This window comes from Erinaceus europaeus, chromosome 14, assembly GCF_950295315.1.
Source record: "Erinaceus europaeus chromosome 14, mEriEur2.1, whole genome shotgun sequence".
NCBI classification, from domain to species: domain Eukaryota; kingdom Metazoa; phylum Chordata; class Mammalia; order Eulipotyphla; family Erinaceidae; genus Erinaceus; species Erinaceus europaeus.
Genome location: NC_080175.1, coordinates 52,008,234 through 52,029,745, shown reverse-complemented (window position 1 = coordinate 52,029,745; position 21,512 = coordinate 52,008,234). Strand labels below are relative to the sequence as shown.

Here is a 21,512-nt window from a genome sequence, read left to right as displayed (position 1 = left end):
TTCAAGTTTGCAGTTGAGTGAGGAGAATATCAATAACATATAGGGGAAAAGCTCCGCTGTTCAAAATACCAACTGGAGGAATAAAAGTAAAACAGAAGCCACTGTTGATCTTTTTTGAAATTATAGCTAAGACATTTTGAATTGTTCATTAAATTTCTGTTAAGGACATTAATGGACATACTGTCTAGAACACAGATAATTATATTGGCATTCCATTTATTAACTCAGGGGAATGAAAAACATAATAGGATAACAGGAAATGATAACTCTAGTAGCAGCTACCTAAGTGACTGCCTTTATAAACCATAATTATCTGGTCTTTCTTTAACTTTAATTTTAGGATCCAGCAATTTCTGGAAATGAAACTAAGCCTTATCCTGCATTTGAAAGAGGAGTTGAAGATGATGTCTTTGTCAAATGGCCCAATACCAGTGATATTTGCTGGGCAAAGGTACTAAGTTGATCTCTTAAAGTAAAACAACTCAAAATGCTCTTTCAAAAAAATACTAGTGACATAGTGGTTATTCAAAGAGACTGTCATGCCTGAGGCTTCAAAGTCCCAGGTTCAATCCCCCACACCACCATAAGCCAGAGCTGAGCAGTGCTCTGGTATTTTTCTCTTTCTCTCTCTGTATATCTCAAAAATAAAATAAATAAAATACTTAAAAAATGCTAGTGGAAGTATATGTCATTTAAATACAGATTCAGAGAAAGAGATATTAAAAACTACTATAATTTAATGCTAGTGAAATAATATATACTTTTGGAGCTCAAAATGTTAGAAGTAATTTGTACGAGTCAAAGTTCAAGTATGATTTGTTTGATGTTTAAATTATCTTGGTGCCTCCTCTGTTTAATATAAAGCTATGATTGTTCTCTATTGCAAACGTTATTTATTAATTCATTGTAGATACATCTGCATGATTCCACTACTCCTGATATACTCATTTTTCCTTTTAATTTAAAATATACAGAGTAGAAAAATATAATAAAACAAGGAGAGAGATAGAAATAAGTGTATATATACATGCAACACTGTGCCGCTTTGTAAGTAAGGACTCTGGATTTAAACCTGGGTCCTCTAGAATGGCCATTTATATGCTCTGATAGTGAGCTAATACCCAGCATCCTACCCCCACATACACACCCCATTTAAAAATATATATAATGGAAAAAGGGTATATCTTGCAGATTATATTATCTATATGTACCAAGACACCGATTGAAAGTAAAATACTGAAGGGATTGTTGATCTGTAAAACTTATATCTGTAATATGTCTTTCAAACTTTATTATTATTTATCTAAGCACAGTAATATGTACTGGATTTATCTTAAAGTTAAGCTATGTTTCCATTTCTTCTTCTTTGTAGGTTTGGCCAGATTTGCCTAATATAACAACAGATGAAAGTTTAACTGAAGATGAAGCTGTTAATGTAAGTGTTGCATTTATTATTATATGTATTATATAGTATATGCATAATTATTGAGTTATTTTACATATATAATATAATCTGACTAGTTTGAATGATTTTTTAAAAATAGATGGTTGATTTTCTAATTCTCTATACCATAGCCTACATTTTTTAAGTATTACAATGTTTGTTGATAGATACTAGTATATAAAAATCAGGGCATGGACATGACTTGATAAATTAAGTAGACTTAATTTCAGTACTATAATGACGGACAAATTAAAATTCTCACCATTTGTTTCATACCCACAAAAAACAAGGGCATTAACAATCTCTCAAAACTGATTAGTTTTGTGTAAGTAAACCATGCTTCTTTTAAAAGACTTGTGCACTTGTCCAGGCTCAAGGATATTAAATTCTAGCACATAAGTCCCAGTACTAGAGGTAGAAATACAGGCAATATACTATTATGGCAACAACCATCAATTACAGTTAAGAATGTTTTTCTGTATAGCCAAATGGATAACCAAATATTGCAAAACCTCAAGTATTATTGAGCAAAGTGCATTTCTAGAGAATTCAGTGTTATTATTCAGTTTTCTAAATTAAAACAGACTATGATAACTGGCAGCAAAGGTCTTTGCAATAGACAGTCTCTGCTTGAGAACTTATAATATGATGTAATTATTGCATGCTGCTAATATACTGTCTAAACATTAAGATACTCCTTAAATATTTGATGGTAGACTATGATTAAGACATTACACTACAAAAATAAATAAATAAAACCTTATGCAGAAGGAAATCACAACTGATATGCTTCTGCTTTAAATAGTTTTGTTAATTTATCCTTTCTTAAATAAAAAATAAATTTAAAAATATATATTGTGAAAACATTACAGTGGAATGAATTTTCTCAGTTGTTAGGTCAAATGCAGTTACATTATAGCAACAGTATGTTTTGCACAATTCAAGGCTTTGGCTGGTTCTTTAGTCAGCTTCTTTCTCTGATACTTTTTCTTCAGCAGTTTCTAGCCAGGCTAGCCATTGATTCACCTGGAACAAAGCCTTGCCTTTTTCAGAAACTCTTAGGTTATATCTTCTTTCCAAGCTAAGGAAGCTTCTTCTTCAATAATTTCTATATCATAGAAATGAACAAAAAAGCAGAGTAACATGCCTTTTGGGAAGTTGCTGTTGTAACAGTTTACCTGAAGAGCATTCACAGCCTACATTTTTATTTATTTATTCCCTTTTGTTGCCCTTGTAATTTTGTTGTTGTCGTTGTTATTGTTATGGTTATCATCACTGTTGGATAGGACAGAGAGAAATGGAGAGAAGACAGAGAGGAGGCGAGAAAGATAAACACCTGTAGACATGCTTCACCACTTGTGAAGCAACTCCTCTGCAGGTGGGGAGCCGGGGGCTCGAACCAGGATCTTTATGCTGGTCCTTGGGCTTAACCTGCTGTGCTACTGCCTGACACCCCACAGCCTGCATTTTGATGAAGTTTATAATCTTTTTACTAAATGGCATGTTTTAGTCACTCAACTAAGAATATATATAACTGCCTCTATCCAATTAATAAATAAAGACAATAAAACATTAAAGGATTCTACATTCTCTACACCCATACCATATTTGAAATTTAGTCATTTGCGGCTGGAGAAACAGTATAAAGATTATGCAAAAGTAATTTCAAGCCTGAGGCTATGGGGTCCTAGGTTCAATCTCTAGCACCACCATAAGCCTGAGCTGAGCAGTGTTCTTATCTCTCTCATCCAATAAATCAGAGAAAGACAGATAATTCAGGTGATGAGATGCCTTTTACATAAATGCTTTCCATGCTGAAAGTCAATTCTAGAATGTTTTGTGGATTTTTTTCCCTGGTAATGTAAGATGGAAGTCACCTCCCTGCTGATATGAAAGTTAAAAGTTTGGTGGTGGGTGGTATGTTGGTTATGGAAGAGCCGAACACTGGATGAAATGCTTGGGCAGTGGAACACCTGGTTAAGTGCACATATTACTATTTGTAAAGTCGTCAGTTCAAGCCCCCACTACCCACCTACAGGGGAAGCTTCACAAGCAGGTCAATAGATGTCTCTCTGCCTCTCTCCCTCTCTTGAGCATGGCAACCTGTGTGTTTAACCAGGTTGCCACTCCCTGTCCCCCTGTAAATCATCATTTAATCACTAATAAAATACAGAAAAGAGAAAGCTTTAAAAAAATAAAAGAGATATTTCACAAACAGAACAAAGAATCCTATTTCTTTCTTCCTCCATAACCCACAAAACTAAACCTGTAGTATAGGACTCTAAAGATATGGAGGGAAAAAAATACCTTCACTATCACTTAAGCCCTCAAAATGTGTGTGTGTGTGTGTGTGTGTGTGTGTGTGTGTATACATACTGTTTTGCTTTGTTTTGTTTTGATTTTTTTCTAGAGCACTGCTCAGCTCTGGCTTATGGTGGTGCAGAGGATTGAACCTGAGCCATGGGAGCTTCAGGCATGAGTCATTTTGAATAACCATTATGATATTTTACCCTCCCTGAAATGTTTCTTTATAATTCATTAGAGAGTTTAAGGGTATTCTCACTTTGCTCCATGGGGTCCTATCTCTCTCTCTCTCTCTCTCCCTCTCCTCCCTTCTTCTTTCTCCTCTTCTCTTCCTTCTTCTCCTTCTCCCTCCTTTTCCTCTTTCTCCTCCCCTCTTCCTTCTTTTCCTTCTCCCCTCCTCTTTCTCTTCTTCCTCCCCTTTTCCTTCTTCCCCTTTCTCCTTCCCCTCCCCTTCCCCCTCCCCTCCCCCTTTCTCCTCCTCCTCCTCCTTCTTCTTCTCTTTTTCTCTCACCTTCTCTCTCTCTCTCTCTCTCTCTCTCTCTCTCTCCAATTGCTACTAGGTTAGTTGAAAGACTACATACATTTCTGCAAATAAAGATGAGGTCCGACTTATTTATTAAACGGTGATATTAGTTGCTATTTGCCACTTTTGAAACAAAATGTCTGACTTGGACATATGTGTTCCTGTCTCAATATATGAGTTTTGATTTCTGTGTTTACAGGCCTCCAGAGCTCATGTAGCTTTCCCAGATTTCTTCAGGAATTCCACAGCTCAATGGTGGGCAAGAGAAATCATAGATTTCTATAATAAGCAGATGAAATTTGATGGCTTGTGGATTGTAAGTAACCTTTGGGTGATTTATATGTTGAGTTATGTATCTCACTGTGGAGATGCAAAATGCTTACTTTTCTCTAATACCAACAAGGTATTCTTTGTGGAAATAAGTTGTTTTGTGTTGGTTTCAGCTTACTGACTTTAATGATTAGGCCATCCCTGGGCACTCAGTTGAGTTATCCAAAGGTTTTTTTGCACTTTAAAGCCATGAAAACATGACAGTTATCCAGACCCCTAGAGCATTTTTTGTTGTTGTTGTTTGTAAGATGCCATTCAACAGTAACTATTAGGAACTTTGAAAATAAAAGGATTTATAAATATTACCTAGCCTGGAAATGATAAAGTATCTTTTGGCCACAATGAACTTGTCCATAGAGGTAAAACCTATTTAGAGACCTGCTTATTTGGGGATAAAGGTGAAGATACTAGAGTTTCAATGGGATACTATTTTTTAAAATTATATGTATTTTTTTTCTAAAAGGAGGGAGGAAGAGAAGAACCAGAGAATAAAAGGTTGAGAAAGAGAATGGAATATAAATCAAAGCTTTGCTCTACCAGCCATAGATTTCCTCTGATGCTATTCATGGTGCTCTCATACAGTGGTTGGTATCAAACTCAAGGCCTCACAAGCATGACAAAGCTTGAGCTTTACCCATCAAACCATCCTCAAGCCCTTGCAAACATACTTGGTGTTGGTTGATTCAAATCATAAAAGCAGAACAATTGAAGCGCAGAAGAGACAAAAGAAAAGAAAAGGTTAAGGAGAGGCCAGTCTCTACTTGTGGAATTAAACTTGGTAAAGAAAATGGGCCTTTCTGTGGGAAGGAGAAAGCAAATTCATCTCTAGCCCTGCTGTCAGCCCATGATTTGAGTTCACCCTCTTTGAAGTAATGACCTTTTAATGTGGATACCTCCACATCATTCTGAATCCAACACTCGATAAAATAAAATAAACTTTACGTTGGGAGCTTAGAATTCCCATTCACTCCTTCTCATACAACTGTATTTTATTTATTTATTTATTTATTTACCTCCAGGGTTGGTTATCACTGGGCCTAGGCGCCTACACTAGGAATTCACTGCTCTTGGAGGCCATTCCCCACCCCCAGTTTTGTTGTCCTTATTGTTGTTGTTATTGGATAGGACAAAGAGAAATCGAGAGAGGAGGTGCACACAGAGGAGAGGAGATAAGACAGACACCTGCAGACCTGCTTCACTACTTGTGAAGTGACCCCCCTGCAGGAGGGGAGCCAGGGGCTCAAACTGGGATCCTTACGCCTGTCCTTGTGCTTAGCCATGAGAGCTTAATCCACTGCGCTACTGCCAGGTCCCCACCACTTTATTTTTCAAAGAACTTCTAAGCATAGTTTTCACAATTCAATATGCATGTTGTTATTTCCTGAATATTCAAGTTGGATATTTTTAGCTTGACCAAAGCATCAATGTGGCTTTTCCCCCCCTCCTGTTCACAAGGGTCTGCAAAGATGTATTCATTTGTTACTTTTACTTTTGGGATAAATCTCATACTCAGATGTCAGTCTTTGGCATAAGAAATGATAATATATTACAACTTTAGCAAATTTATGTCTCCAGAAGTCTCTTGATTTTTCATGTAGCTTAAAAATATTGGTAATAAGATTACCATAAAGGCATTTTTAATATAGCATAAAAAGCAATTTAGCTTGTCACAAATGCACACAATGCTTTTTAAGTCTAAAAAACATTTATAAAAATTAGTTTTAGGGGGTCTGGTGATGGTGGACCTAGTTGAGTACACATGTTACAATGCACAAGAACCTGGTCCCAACCTACAGGAGAAAAGCTTTGCAAGTGGTGAAGCAGTGCTGCAGGTGTCTCTGTCCTTTCCCATCTCTATCTCTTTCTTCTCTCTGTGTATGGCTGTATCTATTAATAAATAAAGAAAGATAATTAAAAAATTGCAAATAAAATTACTTTTATATGTATACTCTGGAGACATAAAGTATACATTTATGTCTTTCAGAAAGAGTGCTAATTTTTTTAAGAAACATGAATCTAAACTACAATATTCAGTACATTGAAACATTTTATAATTTGGTGTTCAGAATGAATATACAAACTATGATTTGGATATGCTACTTTATTGACACTCTGAATTAGTTGCTTTGAGAAATTCTTTTTTTTTTTTTTGTTCTGTTGACCATTCATTTCTTGTTTTTAGGACATGAATGAACCATCAAGTTTTGTAAATGGAACCACCACAAATCAATGCAGAAACAATAAGCTAAATTTTCCACCTTATTTCCCAGGTACAATATTGTTGCTATGTCTTCTTTTACTGTTGATTTATTTGTTTATCTATAATTGTATAGAGACAGAAAAGACATTAGGATGCAGTAGGGAGATAAAGAGGGAGAGAGACAGAAAAACACCTATAGCCCTGCTTCACAATTCCTGAAACTTTCCCCATAAGGTAGGGACCAGGAGCTTGAACCTGGGTCCTTGTGCACTGTCATGTGTGCTTAACCAGGTGCACCACCATGTGGCCCTAGTTGCTGTTCCTTTGATGGTTCTATGTTGTCATTTATTAATTAAGTTTACATCTTTAAATGGTAGGGACAGAACTCATAATTCCATTTACATATTTATAATAGTCTTTTTTTTTCCTCCAGGGTTATTGCTGGGCTCGGTGCCTGCACCATGAATCCACCACTCCTGGAGGCCATTTTTCCCCCTTTTTTGTTGCCCTAGTTGTTGCAGCCTCGTTGCGGTTATTATTGCCATTGTTGACGTCGCTTTGTTGTTGGATAGGACAGAGAGAAATGGAGAGAGGAGGGGAAGACAGAGAGAGAGAGGGGAGAGAAAGATAGACACCTGCATACCTGCTTCACCACCCGTGAAGCGACTCCCCTGCAGGTGGGGAGCCGGGGATCGAACCAGGATCCTTATGCCGGTCCCTGCGCTTTGCGACACGTGCGCTTAACCCACTGTGCCACCGCCCGACTCCCAATAGTCTTTTATTTTTAAGGCAACCTTTGTTGATAAAATTATGTTTTTAGAGGTACAGTTTCTCACCCCCTCAAAACATGTTACCCAACCTTCACCTCCACTACAGCAGCACATTGTAACTCCTCTGCTCCCCACACTGCAACCTCCCCAAACCTGTTTAATAGCTCAAGTTCAGCAATTTAAATTTACAGTCTTTTATTTTAATTGCTATTTATAAATGGAAACACTGATAAGACCATAGGATAAGATGGGTACAATACCACACAATTCCTACCACCAGAACTCCATATCCCATCTCTTCCCCTGATAGCTTTCCTACTGTTTAACCCTCTGGGTGTATGGTCATTATAGGATGCAGAAGGTTGAAGGTCTGGCTTCTGTAATTGCTTCCCCACTGAACATAGGCGTTGACCAGTCAATCCATTCTCCCAGCCAAATCTACACTCTTCATAGAATTTTCCTTAGTTTATCCCCGTTGAGTGAGACCATTCTATGTTTTCATTTTATATACATCTCTGTAATATTTGCTCTAGGTTCAGTTTATTGGCAGTGAACCCTGTGTTAAAGCTGTTGTCTGACTAGCTCTTGATAACCTAGCTAGACTGAGTATTTCTGGTTGGAGTACCAACCTAGTGTTTTGTTTGTTTGTTTGTTTGTTTTTGTAAGGTGCTAGCATCAAACCCATGGCCTACCACTGACAAAACCTACCTTCTGTAGCTGATTCATCTTGCTAGATCCCAGTCTTTTAAGTTTTCTCTGTACTATAAAACTACAAAAGAATACTAGCAACATGGTTCTGCTTCTGACCATGAGAAGAAAACTCTCGTCATTTACATTTACCTTGACACTTTCTCATTGACTCATTTCAATACAGAGAATTGTATAGCTTATTATTATTGTTATTAATTATCAACTTTCCTCAGAACTCACAAAAAGAAGAGAAGGACTACATTTCAGAACTATGTGTATGGAAACTGAGCAGATTCTTAGTGATGGATCATCTGTTTTGCATTATGATGTTCACAATCTCTATGGATGGTCACAAGCAAAACCCACTTATGAGTAAGCACTATTTATCTGTTCTGATGCTTTTATTTATTAGAATCAACATTACCTACTGCAGTGTCTCTAGTGTTCTCGTCTGGTAGCAATTTCCTTCACTCAGAATGTTCTTATAATGGGGCTGGGTGGTGGTGCACCCAGTTAAGCTCACACAGTACTAAGCACAAGGACCCATTCAAAGATCTGGGTTTGAACCCTGCTTCCCACCTGTGGGGGTTAGAGGGTGACATTTCATAAGCAGTGAAGCAGGTCTCCCTTTCTTTATCTCCCCCTCCTCTCTCAATTCATCTCTGTCCTATCCAATAAAATGGAAAAAATGGCCACCAGGAGCAGTGGATTCTTAGTGCTTGAACCAAGCTCCAGGAATAATCCTGGAGGCAAAAGAAAGAATATTCTTATAATTTACTTATTCCCCACCTCCCCACCTGCAGGGGAGTCATTTCACAAGTGGTGAAGCAGGTCTTCAGGTGTCTATCTTTCTCTCTCCCTCTCTGTCTTCCCCTCTTCTCTCCATTTCTCTCTGTCCTATCCAACAAAGATGACAACAATAATAACTACAACAATAAAACAACTAGGGCAACAAAAGGGAATGAATAAATAAATAAATATTTAAAAACCATTAAGAAATTTACTTATTCCTTTACCACAGAGAATATTCATGTTTTCTCTCATCTGTAGCATTTTTTATATTCTCATGTCATTCTCCAATTAATTCTAATCATTTTGTTTTGTTCTTTACTGTGTTCCCAGCCCTGCTAAAGGAAAAAAAAAAAAAAACAATAGCACAATATTTAACAAATGGTAGATCTCAGTGAATTCTCATTGAGTATTTAAATACATTATGCGCAAACAGGGTTGTGTGAGGTACTCAAACTTTAGTTTCTTTTTCTAACACTATTTATTACAGCATAGAGAAATTCTTCTTTCATTTTCTGTTTTTCAAGACTTTTATAACACATGTGGCGGTCAACTAGTTTTTGCCTCTAAATGTATATATAATAAGCAAGAAAATCAGTAAAAAAATTGAATTGAGAGGACTAAGAAATGGTGGGGGATAATTAATAACTTGAGAATTTTGCAAACATTGTTACAGAAAGAATCTTAAGTACAAGTAGGCAAATTAAAAAGTTTCATATGCAAATCTCTTACACAGTGTCAGGCTAGAATTGATTTATTTCTCTTACTGTTTAAAATTCAGTATTGTAGGGATACAAAGTCAGTACTCAAGTGGAATAAGAAGTATTTTTCCAGCTTTCTCAAAATGTGTGTTCAAATTTTCGGCAAATATTCAAGGACTATATAACTTATATTTTATATTTTTATCTTATTTTAATAAGATTATTTTAATGAAAGTTACTAAGTATATTTTATTAAAGATAATCAAATTTCTGAGTAGCCTTGAAACTTCTAATGGTGTTAAAGATATAATTTTTAAATGGAGGCTGAAGATTGTTATAACCATAATTTAGAATGAAATAAAATGTCAATAGACATGAATTCTTTATGTTCAGATATTCACACAGATTGGGCCAGTTAACAATCTAGCAGATTATATTGTCTTTTTTTGTTTAATATATATTTTTGGAAAAAATACAGTGCTTTTAAAATATATGCTTTATTGGGGGCTGGGGAGACAATATAATGGTGCCTGAGGCTCTGAGGTCCCACTTTCAACCCCTACAGCACCATCAGCCAGAGCTGAGCAGTGCTGGGGTCTCTGTGTCTTTCTCTCTGTGTCTTTCTTATAATAAAAGTAGTAAAATAAAAACTAAAGACATTTATTTTTATTTTAATCTTTTTTCCATGAGAATTGTCACTTGTGCTTGGTATTTGCAAATAAACCCACAGTTTACAGTGGCTTTCCCTCTCATCCTCCCTCTTTCCCTTCGTCTTTTCCTTTTTTTCTCCTCTCCTCTCTGTCTCTTTTTCTAAAGAGAGACAGAGAAGTTGAGAGAGAATGAGGAGATGGAAAGGGAGGGAGGGATTGAGGGAAAGAGAGAGAAGGAGAAAGAGAGAGAGAGAGGGAGAGGGAGAGAGGGAGAGGGAGGGAGGGAGAGGAGAGAGAGGAAAGGGGAGAGACCTGCAGCACTGTTTGACTCTTGTGAAAATTCTCCCTATAGGTAGAGATGGGCTTGAATTAAGTGCTTGAGCATGGTATCACATAAGCTCAATTGGGTACATAATCACCCATCCTCAATATACTTATTTTTATTTGAGAATGAGAAAAAAAGAAACAGAGAAACAAGAGTAGAGCTTAGCTCTGGTATATGACAGTGCTGAGGAGTAAGGATTAAACAGGGGGTCTCAGACACACAAGTCCTTATGATCTAAAGCTGAATTCTCTCCCTGATCCTACCTAGAGTACAATTTTTGATATGGGAAAATTGTGTATCCTTGGAAGTGACCTCCTTTTGCAATTGTCTATTTATTTGTTTGTTTATTATCAGGGTACTGCTCAGCTCTGGTTTATGATGATGCAGGGGATTTAATAACTTGAGACCTTGGGGCCTCAGACATGAGAATCTGTTTGCATAATCATTATGCTATCTCCCCCATCCTGTTGCAATTAATTTTAAAGTCTAAGAAGATTGATATAGATTTAGCCAACATGGTTAGCTTGCCTGTCACTAACTTGGAAGCATTTTCACAACAGATTTAACTCTCTGTTATTCATCCTGGACAAATACTGAACTCTTGTCTCTCAGACATTACTTTCTGATTAATACAACTGAGAAAGACATTGATGGAAATGATCTATCAAGCTGTTTCCATGGTTGGGACTTTTTATATTATCTTCTTCTCACTAAAGGAAATTTCTTTTTTTTTGTTGTTGTTTATTAAGGACTCAAATATAATGAGAATATTTCAAAATTCAAAAGACCTGTTAATTTTAAGGTAAAACTAATTTATAGATTGTATGCTTTCTGATCTCACAACAGTCTAGTCAAGATTACTTTAATGGGCATCACAATTTTGATACAGAATGATTTGATTTCTAAAATACTGCAATACAAACTTTAGTTTCAAAGTAGATTTTTAAATATATTTCAAAAAGGGAAATAATCTGCAGTAGTTATCTTTCACTAAGCAATGCCAGCAAGTATCCTAAAAGGATGAATAAAATTCAGTGAGGATATAGCAATGCGTAGGATATTCTTGTAGGGTAATTTCATCAAGAATTATAAACACCGGGAGTCGGGCTGTAGCGCAGCGGGTTAAGCGCAGGTGGCGCAAAGCACAAGGACGGGCAGAAGGATCCCGGTTCGAACCCCGGCTCCCCACCTGCAGGGGAGTCGCTTCACAGGCGGTGAAGCAGGTCTGCAGGTGTCTCTCTTTCTCTCCTCCTCTCTGTCTTCCCCTCCTCTCTCCATTTCTCTCTGTCCTATCCAACAACGACAACAACAACAATAACTACAACAATAAAACAACAAGGGCAACAAAAGGGAATAAATAAATAAAATAAATATAAAAAAAAAAAGAATTATAAACACCAACCAACTGGATTCGCAATTATCACTTGCAATGATGACACAAATACATATTCATTAACTATCAGAAACTTTAAGATGCTGAAGTCTCCAACTTCATGTTATTTACACCATTCATGGTTTATGTGTATAAGTAGGATACAATGAGTTTACCCAAACATATCTCAATATGATTGGCTGATTTGATAACATCACTAGTTATTTTCTGAACAAAGATAGAAAGGCCTCTTCAGCTTGTCACCCTGGTGAATGTTGGAAAGGGAGAATGATGTGCATGTCTGTGAGGATTCTATACTGTGATAAAAGAAGTTTCATTTATGAAGAACAGGTTGTAATAAGAGTCAGCATAGATGGCACACAATATTTTTTGAAGTAGTCATGAGTAAAAATATCTGAAGGAAATACTTTACACAAAAACTCAGGGGCCTTGGTGGTAGTACATCTGGTTAAGAAAGAATTCAGATTTGAACCTCTTGCTCCCTACCTGCAAGGGAAAAGCTTCACGAGGGGTGAAGCACATCTGCAGGTGTCTTTCTCTTTCACTCTCTGTTAGCCCCCTCTCCTTTCTGAAGTTCTCTCTGTCATATCCAATAAAATGTAAAAAAAAAAAAAAAGAAAGAAAGAAAAAAAAAGAAATAAAGAGCAAGAAAGAAAGGAAGGGAGGGAGGGAGGGAGGAAAGAAGGAAGGAAGGAAGGAAGGAAGGAAGGAAGGAAAGAAGGAAGGAAGAAAGACTGCTAGGGAGGGTGGATTCAGTGTCTGCACTGAGCCCCAGTGATAACTCTAGAAGAGAAGAAAAAAATTCACATTAAACTCATATACAATTTTTTCTCTCCTTTGATATTGTTAGTGCATTGCAGAGGACAACTGGCAAAAGAGGAATAGTTATTTCTCGTTCTACATATCCTACTGCTGGGCGATGGACTGGACACTGGCTTGGAGACAATTATGCCAATTGGCAGAATATGGAAAAGTCCATCATTGGTATGTGGGAATAAATTCTTAACCATCACTGTTCCTGTTCTGAGGTTTATTTAGGGCTGCACTGTTGCTGATGTTAGTTCATGTACTCTGAGAAGTTAAATTTTACTTCTCTGTCTGTCTGAGAAGTTAAATTTTACTCTTATTCAGTGACCTGTGGTATCATGAAGAAATAGTATGCCAGGAAATACAGTGTGAGAAGCTGTGTAGAAACATAGGACTGGGGTTGGGCAGTGGCATACATGCTGGAGAGCACATGTTAATATATTCAAGCACCTGGATTCAAGTCCCCAGTCCCACCTTCAAGGAGGAAATTTCACAACTGATGAAACAGATCTACTTATGGCTCTCTTTATCTCTTTGCTCTATCAGTTTCTCTCTGTCTCTACCCAAAGTAAATAAAGAAAAGAAAAATATACAGTGCTTCTAGCTAATTTACTTTGAGAAATAAATGCCTTCCCCTTTGGTCTCAATTTCCAAGTTAGAAAGGAAAGAGAAAGCCAAGGGCTAAGAATAGAAATGCACAGATATTCTGGAGTCTACGGAATACATCTCACTCAAAAATGCTAAGGAAAGAAATATTTCACAGCAAAATTTTGAGGTTTTGATAGTGCTTAGATACTGAGTAAATCAGACATTAAAATTTTAAAATAAAATAGATACTTTTGTTTCATATCTATTATTAAAAACTCTTTAGCACTATTAAGATGGAAGAAAAGCAAACTTTAGGGAGTTGGTGGTAGCGCAGTGGGATAAGCACACATAGCGCAAAGATCAAGGACCGGCATTTGGGGTCCCCAACTCCCCACCTGCAGGGTAGTTGCTTCACAGGTGGTGAAGCAGGTCTGCACGTGTCTATCTTTCTACCCCCGCCCTGTCTTCTCCTCCTACTCTCTCCATTTCTCTCTGTCCTATCTAACAACAACAACAGTAACTGCAATAGAAAGCAACAAGGGAAACAAAAAAGGGAAAATAATTATTAAAAAAAAAGAAAAGCAAACTTTAGATATCCATTTTTAAAAGATGAGATAGGAAGGCTGCCACAATAGCTCACTTGTTTTGCCATATGTTCTAACCATGTTCAAGCCAAGCCCCTACTTCATTCAAGGGAATTTTAGTGCTCTAGTCTATTTCAAAAAGGAAACTAGTGGGAAATAATATAAGTATTTTGGGGAGTCGGGCTGTAGCGCGGCGGGTTAAGCGCAGGTGGCGCAAAGCACAAGGACCGGCATAAGGATCCCGGTTCGAACCCCGGCTCCCCACCTGCAGGGGAGTCGCTTCACAGGCGGTGAAGCAGGTCTGCAGGTGTCTGTCTTTCTCTCCTCCTCTGTCTTCCCCTCTTCATTTCTCTCTGTCCTATCTAACAACAATAACTACAACAATAAAACAACAAGGGCAGCAAAAGGGAATAAATAAAATAAATATTTAAAAAAATAATATAAGTATTTTATATATTTGAAGTGTTTGTTTCTCAGGAGATTTTTTAATAAAGGTAATATGATTAATTTCAAATAATGACAGTTATGAAAGTATTGTAGAGGGGACCTTTTATTGAAAATAAGACTATTGAAAAAATAAGACTATATGAGAAAATGACTATCATTTTCTTGTTATACCACAATATTATATAACAGTACCTAACAATAATTTCCTCTAAGGCATGCTTGTATAACTTCCATGACATTCCACAGTGGAAATATATATATATGTTAATATTATAGAAAATGATAGAACATTCTTAGAAATCTGAAAAAGGTTTTATTGAATTTGAGGCTGATATTGGAGGTAGAACATTGTAATATATAAAACAAAAATAAGTGGAAAATATATGAAATAGAAGCTCTCAGAGTTTTTTTCCTTTTTGTTCAGGTATGATGGAATTTAATCTCTTTGGAATATCTTATGTAAGTAACTTTATTCCTTTCCCCTTTATAACTTTTAAACAGTAAGAATCACACTTTTAAAATATTTTTTAAAATTAATGAAATATGACACTGTATTCTAGATTGGTGCTGACATCTGTGGCTTCTTCAACAACTCAGAATATGAGCTCTGTGCCCGCTGGATGCAGCTTGGGGCATTTTATCCATACTCAAGAAATCACAACATCGCATTCACCAGAGTATGTCAATCTCAACCATTTCTTCTTTAATGCACCAGTCTGATAGATCTAGGATGTACAATTCCATCATTTCCTCTTAATCCTGCCAGCTTGATAGATTTAGGACAGATAGTTCCATTCTTGCATTTACTTTATTTGTTTTTTATTTTCCCCTCCATTAACCATAGATAGCAAGAGGATTGGAGTAGTTGTGCCCACTGACAGGATGTGTGCTTTGCTATGACGTGGCCCAGGTTTAAATTCTGACATCACCATGAGAGGTGATGTGGCACCAGAGGAGTGTCTCCTCTCTGTCACTACAAACTCCAATTCCATTATTACCTGGAGAGAGAAGAGGGAAAAAAGGAAGCACATTCAGAAGTAATAATAGGTGTAGGTGTGACTTAGAAAGGAAGAGAAGGGGGGCTGGGCAGTAGTGCTGTGGGTTAAGCTCACATGACTCAAAGCACAAGAACCAGCATAAGGGAAAGCTATCAGGGGAGGGGGTGGGATATGGAGAATGGGTGGTGGGAATTGTGTGGAATTGTACTCCTCCTACCCTATGGTTTTGTTAATTAATACTTTCTTAAATAAAAAAAAAACAGCATAAGGATCCCTGTTTGAGCCTCCAGCTCCCCACCTGCAGGGAGGTCCCTTCACAAGCAGTGAAACAGGTTTCCAGGCATCTATCTTTCTCTCCCCCTCTCTGTCTCCCCTCTTCTCTCAATTTCTCTCTGTCCTATCTAACAACAATGACAGCAATAACAATAACAACCACAAAGGCAACAAAATGGGGGAAAAAAAAAGAATGAGAAGGCAGGGCCATAGGAAAAAATGGGATATATATATATATATATATATATATATATATAGAGAGAGAGAGAGAGAGAGAGAGAGAGAGAAAGGGCAAGAGGCAGTTACAGAAATAATAGTCAACCCCTATCTGTGACCTTGGGAGAACTAATGCAATTTCTAATGGAGGGAATAGGAACACAGAACTCTTGGTGGTGAGAATGGTGTGGACCTCCACCTCTGTTATCTCATAATTTTGTAAATCAACAGTAAATCACTAATAAAATAAAAATAAATAAACCAAAGAAATGAACCCATGCTTCACAACAAATACGTACTTAAGTACTGGCCTAGGGAGAGAGCATAGTGGCTACTAAAAAGACTTTCCTGCCTGAGGCTCTGAGGTCTAAAATTCAATCCCCAATACCACCATCGGCCAGAGCTGTGCAGGGCTCTGGTCTAGCTTTCTGTATCTTTTCTTCTGTATCTCTCTCTCTCATTAAAATTAAATAGATAAAATATTTTTCTTAAATACTGAAGTATATGAATAAATAAATATGAGAACTCAAGACAGTTATTATCTTTTGCTTTATTTCAGAGACAAGATCCTGTGTCTTGGAATGAGACTTTTGCAAACATGTCAAGGGACATTCTAAATATCAGATACACTCTGCTGCCCTATTTCTATACACAGATGCATGAGGTGCATGCTAAAGGTGGCACTGTTATCCGCCCTCTTCTGCATGAGTGAGTATGCTTTTCTGTCAATACTGAAAACAACTCCTTAATTTGCTCAATCTTTTGCAGTACAATATAGAATATTTTCAATATTTTCCTTTTACAGACTACTTTAAGCTTCAACTGTTTCTTTTTTTCACTTTCAATCACTGGGGCTCATTGCTGACATTATGAATCCACTGCTTCTGTCAGTCATCTCCCCCTTTTTTAAATTTTATAATATAGAGAGAAATTGAGAGAGGAGGGAGTGATAGGGAAAGAGAAAGATAAACACCTGCAGGTCTGCTTCACCACTTGTAAAGTGTCCCTCTTGCAGGTGAGAAGCTAGAACCCTGGTCCTTGTGTGTAGAACTATATGCATTTAACTGGGTACACTAGCACCCAGCACCCAGCTTCAGTTGTTTGACTACCTTCTGACATACACTGTGTGAAGGAATGTCGACATAAATAAATTTACTAATAGACTGCAATGGGCAATGAAAGACTGAAACAAGTGAATCAGTGGTTTAAAATTAACTGTTATTATTTTGTAATATTGTATTTATTTCTTGAGAGACAGAGACAAGAGTGTCATCAGTTTTGCATTATGTTGGTTCTAGGGTTTGAACCCAGGACTTCAAAGCCTAAGGAATAAACATCTCTTGTATAAACATTCTGCTGTCTTTCCAATCTTAAAGTAGTAATTATGCTCAGGACTATTTTATACCAGATATTGATCTATATGGTTTGCCTATTTCCTTACCTTGATTTATTTGAAAATTCTCAGAGATAAATAATATTATCTCTATGTTATGGCTGAATTAACTGAATTTCACAACAGTCAAGACATTGAACATAAGTAAATGCCTTATTGAAGAGGACCTTGTTTCTCAAGTATGTTAATAGGGTTCATTTGGATTGTTCTAACATTTTCAGTATTGTTTGGATACAGTCTTTAAAGTCAAAGCTGACACATAACCAGATCTTAAAGCTCTACATGGAACATGGTGGCAAACATTAATATTTGTTATATTTTTAAGACTAACATAGCCACCATGTAGATATTAAGAGAAAAAACACCAACTTGAGAAAAAATACACATCCCACAACTCTCTTGAAATGACCATAGTATACTTGGCTCCTGCTGTGGCCTGTATATAAGAAGAACTGAATAAAGTAATTTGTTACTTTGCACTATTGATAGACAAAATTGGAAACATGTTGAAAAGAGTCACTAAATAGGATCATAATACTTAAGCCAGAATTCTCATAACAATAGTTATATATATATATATAACTATTGTTATGAGAATTATAACATATATAATAGTATAATATCATATAACTCTTATAATATTATATATTATATATAACTTATTATATAATATATAACTATTATAATAGTATATATAACTATTATAGTAGTATATATAACTATTGTTATGAGAATGTATAAATATATACATATATATATATTTTTTTTTAATTCCCAACAGGATTATCACTGGGGCTTAGTGCCAGTACACCAACTCCACCAGTGGAAATTTTCTCATGCTTTTTGTCTTTCATTTATTAATAGAAAAAGGGGGGAAATGAGAAGAAAGGTGGAGGTAGAGAAAGAGAGAGCCATCTGCAACACTGTTCCACCACTCATAAAGCTTCTTCTCTACAGGCAGGGGCCAGGGCCTTGAATTCAGAGCCTTGTATACATGTGTGCTCTACTGGGTGCATCATAGTCCAGACCCTTAGTAGCCTAATTTGACTGATGTAAGAAAATTCTTCAAAGTTGCCCTCCTAAGATAATTGTAGTATAAGTTCATACTTTTACTCTGGGATTTTTATAATTGTTGCTTCCTAGACAAAGTTAATATTTATACCTCCGTGAGTTCTCTTCAACAGTGTCTTTTCAAATTATCTGCATTTTGTTATGAAGCTTAGCCACAGCCTCAAATCACTTATAAAATATTATACTACACATGTTGAATTTTAAATGATAAAAAATGATTTAGAACATTTTTATGATTTGCTTTTCCTCTTAGTCTCTAAATATTTATGTTGCATAATGTGATCGGAATCATTATTTCAGGAGAAGCAACTTAGTGACTGAATCATATGTAACTATTTTTGTCTAGGTTCTTTAAAGAAAAGCCAACATGGGACATCTATAAACAGTTCTTATTTGGACCAGCATTCATGATTACTCCAGTACTGGCACCCGTAAGTCCTGTCACTTCATTTTTTTTAACAAATATATATTTTTTATTGTTTTGTATGCTGTTAATGCCTGTATCTTTAAATTTTAGTTTGAAAGCTCGGTTACTGGTTATGTCCCTGATGCTCGGTGGTTCGATTACCATACGGTAAGGAATGCTGGCTAAATGTCTGAATAGACTTGTATCCCAGTTTGGTGGCCACTTTTCCCTTCTTTCTTTTCTTTAATAGAATAGAAATAAATTAAGAGAGGAGGGGAAGCTAGAGAGAAATAGACACAGAAAATCATCTACTGTACTTGCTTCAATACATGTGAAGCTTTTCCCCGAAGGTGAGTGCCTGAGGCTTTAACTCAGGTGTCCAAGGTTTCCATTAATTATTTATTTAGCTTTATTCATTCATTCATTCATTCTGGAGAAGGAAGGGGGAATAGGGAGAAAGATAGATATCTGCGACACCCTGCTTTACACTCATGAAGCCAAACAGGTGGAGACTAGGAGTTTGAATCTGGGTCCTTATTTATTATAAAATGTGCATTCAATCAAGTGTTCTTTTAGTTTGCTTTCTACTCCGGGGGGAAAAAAGAGATAAAAAGAAAAAAATAAAGAAACAAGGCACTTCTTGCTAATTATATCTTTTTTAAAAAATAATTTTTATTTTTTAATTTTTTAAATATTTATTTACTCCCTTTTGTTGCCCTTGTTGTTTTGTTGTTGTAGTTACTATTGTTGTTGTGACTGATATCATTGTTGTTGGATAGGACAGAGAGAAATGGACAGTGGAGGGGAAGACAGAGAGGGGAGAGAAAGACACCTGCAAACCTGTTTCACTGCTTGTGAAGCAACTCCCCTGCAAGTGGGGAGCCGGGGGCTCAAACTGGGATCCTTATGCTGGTCCTTGTGCTTAACCTGCGCTTAACCTGCTGTGCTACCACCCTATTCCCTACTAATTGTATCTTAATAAAATTAACACAGTGGGGAAAAATTCATTTTATCTGTTCATTTTATCAAATAAGCATGAAAATTGTACACCATACAAATAAAAGTCACTGCCCTCTATTGAATATGAAAATTTATTTTAAAGATAATTCAGTTATTCTTTAAAAAATGTATGTACTCATTAATTAAAAAGAGTGTTTATGTACACTCCTATTAACTTGTAGTCATATAAATCACTACTTAATTAATGTGAGAGGGGAAAATTGATTGAATGTCTCAAACTTTTTAATGCATAGACCATAGGCTAAGTCTTTGAAATGTTGACTCTCCTAAATGCTTAGACTAGGGAGAACAGAAACAATCAGGGGCATTACTCTATAAGACACAGCTATATACAAATAATATCTTTTATAAAATTTAAAAAAAGAGGGAGTTGGAGTTGGGCGGTAGCACAGCAGGTTAAGCACATGTGGTGCAAAGCACAAGGACTGGCATAAGAATCCAGGTTTGAGCCCCTGGTTCCCCACCTGCAGGGGAGTCACTTCACAGGTGGCGAAGCAGGTCTGCAGGTGTCTATCTTTCTTTCCCCCTCTCTGTCTTCCCCTCCTCTCTCCATTTCTCTCTGTCCTATCCAACAACAATGACATCAATAACAATAACAACTACAGCAACAATAAAAAGACAATAAGGGTAACAAAAGGGAAAATAAATAAAATTTAAAAAATCTTTAAAAACAATAATAATAATAATAAATAAAATGAATAGCTTTTTAAAAATGTATTTACTCATTAATTAAAAAGAGGAATAGTGTGTGTGTGTGTGTGTGTGTGTGTTGCATATGTTCGTGTATGTGTGTATGTTTTCCAGAGCATTATTCTATTATACTCAGTACAAGAGATCAAACACACTAATGTGCATACAGAGGTTGGACATGCTACCTGCTATGCCACTTCCTGGCTAATTCCGTTATTCTGATACTAATGTACATAGCAAGTCACTGATAGTTTTTGTGGCCATAGAATAATCTCTGCATTTTTTTCCATGTGAACTCCATAAATACAGGTAGCAGGACATAGCCTCCAAAACTACCAGCAAACTAAGGACTAAGGAAGGTCATGCTTTAAACAATATACTTTTGGGAATAGGTTTGATTTTATATTTTTAAATTGAAATATTTTATTGTATGGTAGTACCTCACCAAGCACTGAAACACCAAGTGATTTAATTTTTTAGCTCCTTCTGTTCTGTTAGAATATTTTACTTATTTATTTATTTATTTTGGTTAGAGTCAGAGAAATTGAAAAGGGTAGGGGAGATAGAGAACGAGAAAGAGAGACACCTGTAGACCTGTTTCACTGCTTGTTGAAGCTTTCTCTCTGCAGGAAGGAACTGGGAGCTTGCACCTGGGTTATTAAATATCTTTCAGGTGTACCACCTGACACTACAGTTCTTCCTTTCAACTGTCTTATTTCCAGGGTATAGGTATTCCTGCCAGAGGAGAAAATTATAGATTTGATGCTCCTTTTCATAAAATAAACCTCCATGTCCGTGGTGGGTACATCTTACCATGCCAAGAACCTGCAAGAAACACACTTCACAGGTGAGTGAAATGTTGAGAGCTCTCACTGAGTGCTGAGTTGGATCAGATGAGAG

The 21,512-nt window shown here is 36.5% G+C and overlaps 1 protein-coding gene across 1 annotated transcript in view; it reads left to right on the top strand.

Annotated features, from left to right (window-relative positions):
• Window positions 1-21,512, top strand: part of SI (sucrase-isomaltase) — a 143,875-nt gene that overhangs the window by 114,963 nt on the left and 7,400 nt on the right. Inside the window, exons 32-43 of the mRNA XM_007523647.1 lie at window positions 341-451; window positions 1,373-1,435; window positions 4,471-4,587; window positions 6,784-6,871; window positions 8,495-8,633; window positions 12,970-13,103; window positions 14,970-15,004; window positions 15,106-15,222; window positions 16,592-16,740; window positions 18,843-18,927; window positions 19,014-19,070; window positions 21,335-21,459. Coding sequence (XP_007523709.1) covers window positions 341-451; window positions 1,373-1,435; window positions 4,471-4,587; window positions 6,784-6,871; window positions 8,495-8,633; window positions 12,970-13,103; window positions 14,970-15,004; window positions 15,106-15,222; window positions 16,592-16,740; window positions 18,843-18,927; window positions 19,014-19,070; window positions 21,335-21,459 — 1,220 coding nt within the window. The remainder of the gene's footprint in view (window positions 1-340; window positions 452-1,372; window positions 1,436-4,470; window positions 4,588-6,783; window positions 6,872-8,494; window positions 8,634-12,969; window positions 13,104-14,969; window positions 15,005-15,105; window positions 15,223-16,591; window positions 16,741-18,842; window positions 18,928-19,013; window positions 19,071-21,334; window positions 21,460-21,512) is intronic.